Here is a 15,026-nt window from a genome sequence, read left to right as displayed (position 1 = left end):
ACTGAGCCTCTAGGGCAGCCTGGACTCGGCAGACAGCCCTCACTTGTTCAGAGTTTACTCATTTGCCTGGTCCGGTCATGAATGTTCATTATTCACATTAGTCTGCCATTGGCCCCTCCCCATCACCTTGCCAACTTCCATCTGTTTCATAAAAGCTGTGTATATGCTAGCTTCTCTGAGTAAATAACCTTGTGGCTACACCACGTCAGATGTAGCCTTTCTCAGTATTTTGTACAGACATATCAAGCATACACAATGTGCCTTGCTCTGTGGTAGGCCCTACTGATATAAATATCTGCTCCTAAGGCAGACAAAAAAAAAATGTGATATCTGTAATAATAGAGACATATACAAGAAACACAGAAAGGAGGTTTAGGGTAGTCAGTACTTTCTCTCCTTGACAGAACTGACATATGATAATGGCTTTGAAAGGGTAAGTAGGAATCCCTCAGGCGGATGAGGGGTGAAGAGAGGCCCCGATCAGAGAGAACACCTGGCAGGTAGAAGAAACCAGGGGGCTGGCTGCTGGTAGTTCAATATGGCAAAAGTGAAAGAGGGGTGAGAAAGAAGACTGGAAAGGGAGCTAGACCAGGACTTTCTTCTGTGAAGATAATGGGGAGCCACTATGAATTTTAAATAGGCAAGTGATATCTGATTTTTTGAAAGGTGGCTCTAGTGGTCATGTGGAAGGTGTGTTTGAGGGGAATCGTACGAGAGACAGGGAAACCACTTGGAAATCTTTTGTACTAGACCTGGCAGGTGATAATGGTAGCAATCGATGATGGAGACAAGAGGATAATTTGAAAGGTATTTAGGAACAGAATCGATGAAAATTGGTAATTTATTAGATGTAGGAAGTGAAGATGGAGGAGAAATTCAGAGTGAATTTCTTAGCCAGATATTGGGACAGATAACGGCACCATTCACCAAGAGAGGAAGTACTGGAAAAACAGGAGGTTTGGTGGGATGAAGAGTTTGGGTTTGGTTGTGCTAAGTTTAAGGGTCTGTGGTATGGAACAGACACAAGGAGAAATCAAGTAGGCCATTATATAGATGAGTCTAAAGTCCAAGACAAGTCTGGGTTGCAAATATGGAAATCAGCAATATATCAAGACGATTGAAGCCATGAGTTTGCTGAAGAGAGTGTGTCAGTGAGAAAATAGGACAGTGAATAGGCTCCTCCCCCGCCCCCCCCCCCCCCGCCCCCACAAACAACAGCATTCCTTTGGGAAGAAGAGTTAAAGGAGAATGGATAATACCACTCTCTTCAACAACTGATTCATTCCCTAGCCATTTCCTTCCTGTGTTACCAAATGTCCACCTTTTTCCCTACCTCCCCACTTTGTTGCCTTAAACTGGATATCTGCTCTACTCCCCAACATTGAAAGGACAGCAAGATGTACATCCTCTTTACCGGCTCCAGTCTTTGTGGGCATTCTGAAAGGGTCAGTAGTATCAGACACATACACTGTCTTCTTCCCAGATGCTTTTAATGGGGCTCTACAGTCAAAGCTCCCCACACTCTGCTTTTTTTTTTTTAATTTTTTAAATGTTCATTTATTTTTGAGACAGAGAGAGACAGAGCACAAGCGGGGGAGGGTCAGAGAGAGAGGGAGACACAGAATCTGAAATAGGCTCCAGGCCCTAAGCTGTCAGCACAGAACCTGACGTGGGGCTCGAGCTCACAGACCATGAGATCATGACCTGAGCCGAAGTCGGACGCTTAACCAACTGAGCCATCCAGGCATCCCCACACTCTGCTTTTTAAAAGTTAGCTGTCTCGGTTGAGATTATTATTATAACAAACATAAATGCTTTATAATGGCAAACTTGACTCAAAGGTATGCAGAGCAGTTGCCATGAGCAACACGGAAAATGAGCCCCTGTATTGAAGTGAATGTTTGAAATTAAATTTTTCAGGTTGCATGTGAGGAACAATTATCAAGCTGTTTCCCTACTAGCATCAGGTTGTATAAGCATTGTATGCTTTGACCTGGGTCTAGGAAGGTCTCAGGAGAGGGTAATTTGGCTCTGACCCTGGAAGCATGGGGTTTTCTTTCACTTTCCAGTAGGTCATTTATCAGTGGTTAAAGGGTTCCCCATTCCACTGTATTTGGAGCTCTGTCTAAATTGCTTCAGGATTTTTCCCAGATGGAAAGTGCTAAGGAGCCATCAGATACTTGTTTGCTCAGTTACTATTAATCAATATTTTTCCTTTTCCTTGTCTGTCCTTACTCATCTTTATTAACTCAGACACTCAATTTCCCCACAAGCCCTTGTTTTTGCAGCAATCTGTTATCCACATTGGTGGGTGTGTAGCTACCCCTGGCTGGCTTTCCCTTCTGATGTTCTTCTGGCTTCCTCTGGAGAAGTAGCTCAGGAAGGTGTGCCTTCTCAGTGGGCAAGCAGGCCAGTAGGGTCACTGTGGTGACCTCTTCCTGTTTGTGCTTTTCACAGAAAGCATTTCTTTTGCATGAATTTGGCGTTGTCACCTTCATAGAAGCAGTAACTTGTCCAGAAAGAGGACGTATGGCATATTTTACAAGATTCAACCGTCACGCCCCTGACTTCGCTAGGCTGCAGTTTGCCCAGAAATGACTCCTGGATGGTGATGTGACAGCTCCCTCTAGTGTCACTGTGGCTCGGGCTCTCGCGGGGCTTTGCTTCCCACTCAGAAAGTGTGGACAGTACAGAATCTGTCAGAACTGGTGGCAGTTTAAATAGGTTGTTCCCACGGAGTCAAAACAAATATGAGATGATTTTTCTCCTGTTAAAAAAGAGAATCTTGCATGAAGATATGGGACCATTCCAGCTCCTGTTCTGTTCCTGTTTCAAAATTTGGGGGAGCCCAGAGTCCTGTGGAAATCATTCTTCTTGGGGAGTGGAATCTTTTTGGAAATTCCTGCAGTTCAAGCCAACTGCCCTTTGAGGGAAGAAATGTAAATTCCTTTCAAGAAAGATAAATGAAAATGGGAGGCCAAGGGGAAGTCACTTTGTTGTAGAATAGAGAAAATAAGAGAGGGAGGTAAAAACAACAACCAGCAGGAAGAACCCTGTCCATTTGTTCTAGAAAGAGCAGCTTGTTTTCTGAAATAACTTTTGGACTAGAAATTTATCATCTGAAGTCAGGTAATTTTGAGTTTTTTTAAAAACACTAAAGGAGTCAAGTTATTAATATTTGAAAAATGGCTACTATGTGGTACATAGAATAATATAATACTCCTACCTAAATTAACATCATCACAAAGCTCCATAATAAAGATTTATGAGATACTCATCACATAAGAAATCCTATTTTGGAAATCTCCGTTGGTCTGTATTTTGGTTGTAACTGTTTTCACAGTTATAAACCAGTTAGAAGCCCTAGTATTTTGTTTCCCTCTGTCATGCTCCAGTCTTCTCCCTTTTCCCTTTGCCCTTTAAACTAGAGTGACCCATTATTCTTTGGCCTGTCTACATATTGTAAGATGGGGAGATAAGGAAGTGTCACCTGCTCAGGTCGGCTCTCCAGGCAGGCCATTTTCCTTCAGAGCATCCGCACTGGTTGAGCGATTTATCATTTCTTCTTTGTAAATCACTTTGAACCTTTATCTCAAATTGATCTGTGAAACTAAACATAAATTCTTCTTGTAGTGCCCATGTTCATTGTCTAGTCACACAGCTCTGGGGAATCTTATACAAGTGTGTGTGTCTGTGTGTCAGCAGATACCATGAGGATAACATGAGGAGAGTGGCAGTCACAATGAGAATATCTTCTCTGCTTCTAATGCCAAACCACAGAGTGGCAGGTGTTTTTCAGTGCAGCTTAGCATAGTAAAACCTACAGATTGACCAAACACTTCTGAGAGAGAAGAGAGCCTTATATTGGCCTGTCTTGGGCCAGAACATACTGCCAGTTTGATTTGCTTGTCAGGGCTGACCCTGGCCTGGAGGTCCTGGACATTAGTTCTTCCTCTCTGCCTGCCCTCTACCAAACCTCAGAGAGTCTCACTGCTGGGGCAGGTGGCTCTCAGGACTCAAAAAGAAAGATGCATTTTTCTGTTTTGCTCTCTCTGTTTGAAAAACATGAGGATTCTATAATATTATATCACTTTTAACATTTGCAGGTTTTAGTCATTATCAGTGTTACATTTGTGAAGCTTTGAGATTTATAGATCAACTCTATGGAATTAGTCTCCTTTAATCCTCACAGCTGCTCTGGTGAGGTAGGTTTCAGGATTTTTTTTTTAATTTTATTTTTTATTTTTTTTAATTTACATCCAAATTAGTTAGCATACAGTGCAACAATGATTTTGGGAGTAGATTCCTTAGTGCCCCTTACCCATTTAGCCCATCCCCCCTCCCACAACCGCTCCAGTAACCCTCAGTTTGTTCTCCATATTTATGAGTCTCTTCTGTTTTGTCCCCCTCCCTGTTTTTATATTATTTTTGTTTCCCTTCCCTTATGTTCATCTGTTCTGTGTCTTAAAGTCCTCATATGAGTAAAGTCATATGATTTTTGTCTTTCTCTGACTGACTAATTTCACTTAGCATAATAGCCTCCAGTTCCATCCACGTAGTTGCAATGGCAAGATTTCATTCTTTTTGATGGCCAAGTAATACTCCATTGTATATATATACACCATATCTTCTTTGTCCATTCATCCATCGATGGACATTTGGGCTCTTTCCATACTTTGGCTATTGTTGATAGTGCTGCTATAAACATGGGGGTGCATGTGTCCCTTCGAAACAGCACACCTGTATCCCTTGGATAAATGCCTAGTAGTGCAATTGCTGGGTCATAGGGTAGTTCTATTTTAGTTTCTTGAGGAACCTCCATACTATTTTCCAGAGTGGCTGCACCAGCTTGCATTCCCACAGGATTTTTTTTATATTGTCTCCTTTATTTAGGGAGACTGAAACCCAGAGACATGCCCATGGTCACACAGTTAGTGGCGGGAGTAAATCCCAGGCCTGTCAAGTTCATTGGTGAGTGCCCTTTCTATAACATGACTGCTAGCGTTTAACTACAGTCTCATTCAGCTAAACTCAGTGGTACATTGACTTTTCAAAGACCAAGGAGTTGGGAACTTTAAACTTTCATTCCAGCCAGTAATGTGATGTTGAGCAAATTATTAAAATTGGAAATGGGGTTAATGGTGTTGTGTGCTATATCCAACTCCTATACAACTAAATGATGACAAGTATAGGGTTTTTAAATACCTGCTGACACATAAATATGAAATACTGCCAACAGTACAGTATAGAAAGAATTCATGCCATGATTGATGAGTATACAGAATTATATATTATACTGTGTGTACTGAGACTTTGAGAACTTTCCAAAGGTAATATTTTCTGAAAGATATATGTTTGAACTTGAACTCTGCCTGGGGTTATCTCAGTTTCAAGACTAGATGATGTAGCTGGTAGAAGACTTGAAAAAACTTGTTTTCAGACCTCTTCCCCTCCCTCCCATCGAGAGAAAGAGAGAGAGAGAGAGAGACAGAGAGAGGGAGGGAGGGAGAGGGAGAGAAAGAGAGAAACTTAAAAAAAAACCACTCATTATAATAAATATGTATAAACACAGTGAATGAGAAAGGGATGCTCCTCTCCCAAGGGTACTCCCTTGGGTGGTTTTTTTGTAAATGTTCACTTATTTTTAAGGAATGGGGGAGGGGCAGAGAAACAGGGAGACACAGAATCCGAAGTAGGCTCCAGGCTCTGAGTTGTCAGCACAGAGCCCAATGCAGAGCTCAAACCCATGGACCGCAAGACCATGACCTGAGCCTAAGTCGGACAGTTAACCAACTCTGCCACCCAGGTGCTGTTTTAGGGGTTTCGTGTTTTTCATTTCTTTTCTTTTTTTTTCTTTCAGTTTTTTCATCATGATAAGTATACTCTTTAATCCTCATCACCTATTTCATACTTTTCTTAATATCTATTTGAATGGAAATCAGAGCATGCTGTTTCTCAGAACTGAGATTCATCAGCATCCTCCCGGGAAAATGTACATTTTTCTTTTTAAATAAAAATAGCTAGAAAATCCTTTTTAAAATTTGCTTCTTTTCTGTATTACTGCAGCAAACAGGCAGTGTGAACATTTCAGAGTGCCTGTTGCTGGGAGGCTTAGATATCTGTGAAATATGGCAGCATATCCCTGCTAAGGATAGAAAATGCACTTCTCAGTTAATAGGCTCGGGGAGAAGCTGTTCTGACCTGGCTGTTATGATCTGTGAACTAGTGTTAGGGACCGAGTCTTCCATTGTCAGCTTCTCTGCACCCTATCATAAGCAGAGTCCATTTAGGGGTACTTTCATTTACTTTTTGCTTTTCTAACCCTGTAAGACTAGAAATAACAATAGTTGCTTTGGTATGTAGAACTTGTTGCCTAGTGTTTGTGATCAAAAAACTCTCCCATGATCCACAACCCCTTAATCAAATTCTTTCTTAAAGGTCTCATTACCTAAATATGGCCTTTCAATAAGGCCTAATGTTAAGGGAAAGCATGAAACTCAAAGTCCTGCCATTGAAATGTTGGTTTTGCTCTGACTAGGTCAGACCAATGATTCTCTCAAATCTTTATTTCTACCCTGCCAGTCATCCATGAGTGCCTGAATTGTGACCAGCACAATGACATTGATTGAAAATTAGGAAAACCCACACTCTATCTGGCCAATTGTGTGTTACTCTCCTGACCAATGACAAAATAAGGTATCCTGGCCCACTTTATTGAGCTATCATATAAGTCTCGGCTGTTAGCGTCTACGGAATGTAAGTGAAAAATTATTTTTGGTTGTTCTATTTTCTAGATGAGGTACAAGGTACAGTAGAAAAAGCAAACTTTGGTGTTAGATAGACTTAGGTTTGCAAACTGGTAGCTCTCTTTGTTGTTTTAATTTTTTTTTAATGTTTTTATTTATTTTTGAGACAATGCGAGAAACAGAGTGCAAACAGCGGAGGGGCAGGCAGAGAATCTGAAGCAGGCTCCAGGCTCTGAGCTGTCAGCACAGAGCCTGACACAGGGCTCAAACTCACCAACCGTGAGATCATGACCTGAGCTGAAGTCGGACACTTAACCGACTGAGCCACTCAGGCGCCCCTGTTGTTTTAAATTCTTAAACTCTCAGCCTACTTTGAAGAGTTAGTGTAAGGACTAGAGATAAGACACATAAAGTGCTCAGCATGTAGATAGCCATAAAAAATGGTTATTATTGCCATTATTACTGTCACTCAGCAAAGGACTACCAAAACCCTTTCTGAAGACTTCACTATAACACTGTTTCTAACCAGTCACCTTCCAATTAATCTTCCTTTACACATCTAAGCCTGGTTATGAAAGTGTGCATTTTATGTTGTTATTTGCTTTCTTCTTTCAGATCTGTAAGAGCAAAGCTAAAGAATCTCAGCAGTATTATCACAGCTTGGCTGTCCGGCAGAGTCTGGCTATCCATTTCAACATCCAACAGGACTGTGGGCATTTCCTTGCTGAAGTCCCTAATCGTCTGCTTCCCTGGGAGGATCCTGATGCCCCTGAAGAGGAAGAGGATGAAATGAAAGAGGCTGAAGAAGAGGTAAAAGGAGAAACTGATGGGAAAAGCCCAGAGCCCTGCTCTGAAACAGAGTCATCCCAGAAAGAAAGCCAGGGGGTCATTAGCAGGAAGCAGAGAAGCCACGTTGTGGTCATCACCAGAGAGGTTCCCTATCTCACCGTGGCTGATTTTGTGCGAGACTCTCTGGCCCAGCACGGGAAAAGCCCTGATTTATATGAGAGACAAGTGTGTCTGCTACTCTTACAGCTGTGCTCTGGCCTTGAGCACCTCAAACCCTACCATGTCACTCACTGCGATCTTCGTCTGGAGAACCTGCTGCTTGTCCACTACCAGCCAGGGAGAACCACCCAGGGCCTTGGGCCTACAGAGTCCAGCCCCACCTCGTCTTGCCCCACAAGGCTCATAGTGAGCAATTTCTCTCAGGCCAAGCAGAAGAGCCATCTGGTGGACCCTGAGATCCTCCGGGACCAGTCCCGCCTTGCTCCAGAGATCATAACAGCCACCCAGTATAAAAAGTGTGATGAGTTCCAGACAGGCATCCTCATCTATGAGATGCTGCACCTGCCCAACCCCTTTGATGAGAACCCAGAGCTGAAGGAGAAAGAATACACTCGAGCAGACCTGCCTCGCATCCCACTCCGCTCCCCCTATTCCCGGGGCCTACAGCAGCTGGCCAGCTGCCTCCTCAATCCCAACCCTTCTGAGCGGATCCTCATTTCAGACGCCAAAGGCATCCTCCAGTGTCTACTCTGGGGCCCCCGGGAGGATCTCTTCCAGACTTTCATGGCCTCTCCTAGCCCAGCGCAGAGGAGTGCCCTTCTCCAAAACTGGCTAGACATCAAGCGAACACTGCTGATGATCAAGTTTGCTGAGAAGTCCCTGGACAGGGAGGGTGGGGTCAGCCTTGAGGACTGGCTTTGTGCTCAGTATTTGGCCTTTGCCACTCCAGACTCCCTCGGCTGCATTGTGAAAACCCTGCAGCACCGCTAGTGTGTCCTGGTTGCTGCTTGTCTTTTGTGTTCACCTTCACGTCGCCCATGCACTTCCCCTTCCTAGTACTCACACAGAATTCAAGGAAAGAAGAGAGACCGACCTTCCATCCCTCTCCAGGAAAAATGAGTCTGCTCAGAAAGCTTACCCACAGTTCCAGATCCAGTCAGAAGCTGGGTCTGTCTTCACTGCACAGAAATTCGATTGCACAGCCGTGCAGTCGCCTTCCATTGGAACACCTTTCACCCTAATTGTCCCCAAATGCAGGTAAAAAATGAAAACGTATATCCTTGAAGGGACAGCTCCTTTAGTATGAACTCATTGAGCTGTGTCCAGCTCCTCCATAATTCTGAAGACCACCTGTCTTTTTAACACCAAGTATTTATTCTCACTAGCAATAGACAGATTTGACCAGTCCTTACTATCATCCACTAAGCTCTCACAACAGATTTTTTTTTCTTCTTTAAAGTATCAATAACTGACTCTTACCAGGCAGAACTGCCATCCTTAGCATCAGCCCAGTCTTGTTTCTGGGGACTATAGCCTTTGTTCCAGCAGATAGTAGAAAGACAAGGAGAGATTCCATCCCTTGGGTCATGGATGCATTTTCATTTGTTATAGGCAAGTGGGCGCACCACCTGGAGGATGGCCCTAGCGGTCCCCTCTGCTGCCACTGCCTGATTCTCCTTCACCTCTACTCTGTTCCCACTTGCCAATGAAGTTTGGGTTTATCAACCACTTGTGGCCCATTATAGAACTGACCCAAGGTGGTGTCTCCAATGCCTCTCCAGGGTGAGTACAGTTCAGATCTTATAAATAGCTGGCAGGACACCAGGAGATGATTTTCCACATGTGCAGTTCCCTAGGGGCCACCAGGGGAATAGCTGAAAGTGCTGTCTTTGATTACTGTCAGAGCTGTCGGCGTGGACAGCCAGCGCTGGCGGAACCCAGCTCCTGGTGTTCCCCTGAGCAGTAATTGGCCAGCTTCTTTCTAGCAGTGGCCAGTGTTAACTAGTCTACCAAATGCTGTGGACAGCAGCCGTGAATGAGACGGCTGTCAGTTGAGCTCTGAGATCTGCTTGGAGGGCACGGTGTGCTGGTGAGAGGCCGGAGAGGGGAGGAGGCCACTGATGAGACCGCTGGCCTCCTCCTCAGAACGCTGACCTTTGCTGAAGAGGCTGCCTCCCAGTTGCACTGCACGTTGCTCCTTGGGACTCTCCGAAATGGCTCTGGAGGATGGCTGGCAGCAATTTCAAATGCTGGGGTGGGTGCCTGTGAGCTGTGCACCATACATGGGCTCTGTGCTCCTCTCCTATGAATATATGTGCAATTTTTGTATGTATTGTTTTAACTGTATATTACAGTGTTTATGTGGCAACTTCACCTGAAGCAAGTTCTACAGAAATCCTCCCCTTCTTCCCTTGGCACATACGTGTTTGCGCTAAGAGATGAGTGTTCCTTCCGGGTAGTGGGGGTGGGAGGTGACATGTGTGTGCTTGTTTTCTTCAAAACTGTGAGTATCTGTTTACTTCAACCTTGAAATCCCAAGAGTCACTCAGACGGTGTAAGTGTGTGTACACGTGGGTGCACACACGTGTGCTGGAAGTAGAGGCCAGGCCTCTGAGGGGAACAACCTGTGGCGGGGTTGATAGACACGTTCTCTGCATCTAGTCGGCGAGGGAGCTCTGGGACCCTCCTCTGCCAGCGCAGAGTTCCTTAAAAGCCAAGACTGATTGTGCAGTATTACTTAGATAGCACATTAGTGGCCTTTTGGAAGTTTCTAAACTTTTAACATTTTTAACAGCCTTTCATATGATTCACCTATATCAAAGAGGATCAAGAAAGGAGAAGAATGTATTTTATTGTGATCTTCTTTGGTTTTGTTTTGTTTTGTTTTAAGAAAACGGGACACGTGAGGCTCCAAAGGGAGGATGTCCCTGTCCTCCTGGCCAGCAGTACAGGACTCCCAAGGAAAAGGACTCACTGGCCCACAGGGTCTGGCCTCCTCTAGCCAGAGAGCAGGGCTCTGCCCCGAGGAATGGCCACAGAGGAGGTGTGCCGCTGCAGGCCAGCAGTCCTCTCTGTCTCAGTGTCCTGTGGCCTGGCTGCGCCTTGCCTGGCAGACTGTGTTTAGTTCACCGTAGCATAGCCCATGTGCACATAACTCCTTGCCTAATTAATACACTGAAGTAGCAGCACACAGACCACTGGCCATGTCGGCCAGCACATTCCCCCAGCAGTCCTCCCTCCCCTCCCCCAGACGGTTTGCAGATTGAGACACTTTCTCAATGTCATTCTTGTGGTGCCTTGCCCATGTAAATTTGAATGTTGACTATTTAATGAGGTTTCATATTTAATGAAGAATGTTCCCTGGTCCCTCTATTTGCTTATTGGCTCTCTAGATATCCTCTTTCGTTTCTCTTCTTTTTTATTTTATTTTTTTTCTGTTTGACTTGGATCCAGTCTTCTTCATTTTAACCCTATGGTATTATAGGCATGGACACTCCCCACTACCGTCATCTTTCAGCACTGGTAAACTGAGCACCTCCTTCACATCAGATTTGTTTAGTACTGTTTTTATATTCAAATTTGTGAAGGCCAAAAGATGAATGCCAACTAGTCAGAGAAGGGCCTCAGGCTTCCCAGGGGCAGGTGGCTAGATTAATTTTTCTCTGAGTGGTGGCTGAGGAATGTGAGGGAGAGGGAAAGGGGTGTTAGTTAGAGCAGAACAGACAAGATAACTGTATTTCTAGACAAGAAGTTCTCCATCAGATGGTCCTTGGAATATTTTTCCAGAATAATGAAATTCAGTCAATCTAATATCATCACAAGTAGTTTTTTATAGTCCCATTTTAATTATAGTAGAATCTTTGAATTCATTCATCAACTGGCAAGAAATCCTACCTTCAGACATCTGTATATACATGAGTTTTGCTTTATGACTAGTATTAGCACTTTATGTTTTCTCGAGTAACATCCAGTTATTGTCTTCAATATTAATTGGAATTTTTTTCTATTCTGTTGAAGTCTGTACTACAGATTCTTCCATTTATATTGAGAGTTTGAACAATTAAGCCATCATTGGGACTTTACCTTAAGCCGCATGAGCAAGAACAATTTCTCTGACACATTTTGGTGCTAGAGAAACAGGGAAATGGGGGGAGTAGCAAAGACCAAGACTGAATGTATAGCAGAGTGCCTTGTTAGAGTGACAACCTAGTCTTGGAAAGAAGAGAATCCCATGTCCTGCGGAGAGGACTAGGACTACGTGACTTCTCCCACGCCGGCCTGAGGAAGAGCCCCTTTGATAAATGTACACCGACGTGATGCTCAGAAGCTAATTTGTGGAGAATAACTGCAGAATGGGACAAAGAGCAGTTGCAACCTATGGAGTCAACGAAAGAATCCCTAGACGAAGTTAGAATTGGAGGCCAGGACTATAGCAGTCGGCTCCAAGCTTTGCCCTCTGGAGATGAACTGGGTAAAGGTAGACAGGGCCCAAGCACCCATGCTACTGATGTTGGGGCCTAACATATGCTTGTTAGGATTTGAAGAGGCTGAGTAGCCTTCCATTGTCAGATTAAGTGGAGGCCAGTTTTGCTTCCAGACTCGGAAGAAGTTTGTTACCATGGGAAACTGTTAAGCCAAGAGATCTAAACCTCTAGAAATATTAATGATATTTCTGGAAGTAAAACTGTATTTTAAAGTTTCTAGCATTATAAGTTTTCATGAAGGATCTTTGGGGCCTACTACATAGTAGGGCATGGAAAGATTGCACTCAGCTTCCCAAATTTGAATTAAAAATACTTTGATGCTGGGAAGTAACCTGACCTGGTTTTGCTGGTAACCTGCAAATAATATTTTTCCCTAGATTATACGGACAGTGATCTGAAAAAAATACAGACCAGTCCCAGAAGTCGGGATGTACCTAGGATACTGCCCTATATTCCAAATGATTCTAGATGTATGAATAAAGTACAAACATACTTGAAGACGAAGGAGAGAGAAACTTGGCTCTCCAGGCCAACTCTGACATGTTTTTTATTTCCCTCGCTAGTTGATAAGGATTGAAAATTCTGGTCCAGCCTAATGAGTGAACAGGATGGCTGCCCACAAAACCAGGTTATTAGTTTTACCTCATTGAAGCTCATATTCTCAGAGGCCCAAAGTGCTGTGCCGAGACAAATCCAAGTGCTGCTCTTGCTGAAGTGTGCACTGAAGTCCAGCTGCCCGTGCTTACGGCAGTGCCCAAAGTCGGGGTTCCATGGACCAAAACTGATGCCACAAGGGAAGCCAGAGGAGCTACAGCGCAAGATCCTAGATAGAGATTATACCAAAGAAATCAAGCCTTTTTGTCCTGATGCTTGAGTTATGACAGATGCCAGAGAAGAAGAACTCACATACATTCCATTTCAAGGTATTTGGCTGATAAAATAATCCATCCTCCAAACAAAGCACCTATCTTTTTAAAATAAGTCCATTTTGTATATTAGGAAAAAAAGAAAAGATGATGGTGATGGTGAAAGTCTGGGACAGACAGTGATATTTCCCAGTAATTAAGGAGAAGGAGCCAGCCCCCGCTCTCCCTGTGATGTGACTGTGGCCGTTGCCCGGACTTCGGTTTGGGAACTTCATCATGTCCGTGTGATTCGGAAAGCTGAGCAATCTTTTCTAAGAGATGTGGTAGTCTCAACAGCTTTGTTTAAAGAGCTCCTGGGAGATTTCTTAACAAATTCTAGTAGTTTTTATAAACCTTCCTACAGAGGTGGTTACCACTCATCACCATCATTTAATATTTATAAGTGCCCAGAATGTACAAGGTGCTATACAGCTGTTACACATCCCCTCTCTGCAGCTGTTTGAAATTAGAGTAGGTTTTTGCATCAGCCACTGCTACAAGCTTCCCCACCTAAGTGGGCTACAGGGGCCTGCGTTCCGGACATCCCATTACGTTTCCCACTCCAGAGAGCCTCTGGGCTCCTTCCAGCTTCTCACCTTCACCCATCCCACTCACCCTCATGCTTTTTTTTTAATCCAGAAAGTTTCAGGGAATCAAAAGAGGTTGGAAATTTTTTAACCTAGCAGAAGTACAGAGTCCTATATTTTGCTACAATTATTATCGTATTATGGAAAATCCACTTTGCCCGTATAGTGTGTGGAAAGTATCTGTGTGTCTGCACTCATGATAACTTGAATGTTGAACAGCCCTATGGCTTCAGGGTAGCATTTTTGAAAGATAAACCACACTGCTTCAGGAAACCTGCTCCAAGTACTACTTGGTTATCCGTTCCCTCACCAGTTTGAAAGTTATGCGTGAACATACTGGGTTGGGATTTTCTGTTGATATGCAGGGCATTTGGGCATGAGATCAGGGCAGAAGCAAGATGTCCTCCTTCTCAGCATTTGAATCATGGCAGTCTTCATTCCAGTCTCACCTTAGTTCCCCATGGCTCTGCCCACACTCTGTATTTGAAAATCTTGTTCTCTTGCTCTTTCCTGGAGCTTTAACCCTCTGCACATTTTAGAGTTGTATAAATCTACCAACGCAAGGTTCCCTCTGTCACCAGGTGGTGCCGCCCTTTGGTTTGCTGTGGTACTTTGCTGTGTTCTCTGTGGCATCATGTTACTGTGTAAATAAATTTGTTTTAATATACACTAAAAACCAGACAAGCGCTTGTTTTTCAGTAACTCTTCCATATTGATGTTCTGGGGAGGGTTTGGTTGCAGATGCCCTCTTGGAGCTTCATCCTCTGCTGACCTGGATGGTATTTCCTGTTCATTCCCTCTCTGACCTGAGAAAAGTAGGCCCAGAAGAGAAAGTGAAGACCATGGGCTTTCCCCAGAGCTCGCTGAAGTCTGCAGGTCTGCTGTGTGAGATTGCCCCCTGGTGGCCAGTCCTCATACAGCCTTCCTGGGCTTGTGCTACATTTTGAGGGGCTTGGTTACCAGACTCTGGCTGACCCTCTCAGTGAAGATCTCAGAGTTGTGCAGACAATAGGAGCAGAGGCAGGCCCTTGTACAGCATCAAGCATCATCTGCTACAGAATTCACATACCTTTTACCTGTACATGAATGTACACATCCGCAGGGCTCTCACAAAGGCAGACAAGCTAATATGCCGACACTTCGGTAGCAGAGAGGCCACCTGGCTTGGGGGGGGAAGAGTCAGCAGTTGGCAGTGGTTAGCAACAGCTGCCACGTTATTAAGAGTAGAATGGATGGAAGTGCAAACATGTAGACTCTAAATTTAGACCAGATTTCAGAGCTCTAAACCCTGTACAGTGGACACTATCTGTAGCCCATTGTTTCTGCTCCTCTCCACTAGCGATCACTCTGGAATTTATAGGTACTATTTAAGGCATGTTGCAAAACAGTGGTTGCCAGACTCGAGTTTTGTGTTCTGAGGAGGCAACCCCACATTGGCGTGGCCTCGAAGTTCTCTCTATGTTGTCTGGGCCCAGAAGGAAGGGTTACAACAAAACTCAAGAGACAGTCCCCAGG

At 44.2% G+C, this 15,026-nt stretch overlaps 1 protein-coding gene across 2 annotated transcripts in view; it reads left to right on the top strand.

Annotated features, from left to right (window-relative positions):
* Positions 1-14,183, top strand: part of PEAK1 (pseudopodium enriched atypical kinase 1) — a 190,073-nt gene extending 175,890 nt beyond the window's left edge. The window contains exons 6-7 of one of the 2 annotated variants that reach the window (XR_006961219.1): positions 7,362-8,792; positions 11,553-14,183. Coding sequence is in view for 1 of the 2 variants with exons in the window: in XM_047074749.1 (XP_046930705.1) it covers positions 7,362-8,525 (1,164 nt within the window). In the remaining variant the exon portion in view is untranslated. Of the gene's footprint in view, positions 1-7,361 lie in introns of both variants that reach the window. The other variant, XM_047074749.1, reaches the window with a different exon arrangement.
* Positions 14,184-15,026: the final 843 nt, after the last annotated feature.

This window comes from Lynx rufus, unplaced genomic scaffold, assembly GCF_022079265.1.
Source record: "Lynx rufus isolate CCGP_SWC_20201006 ecotype Redwood Valley unplaced genomic scaffold, mLynRuf1.p SCAF_13, whole genome shotgun sequence".
Classification (NCBI taxonomy): domain Eukaryota; kingdom Metazoa; phylum Chordata; class Mammalia; order Carnivora; family Felidae; genus Lynx; species Lynx rufus.
Note: the sequence above shows the minus strand (reverse complement) of the source record. Positions and strands in the feature narration are given on the sequence as shown.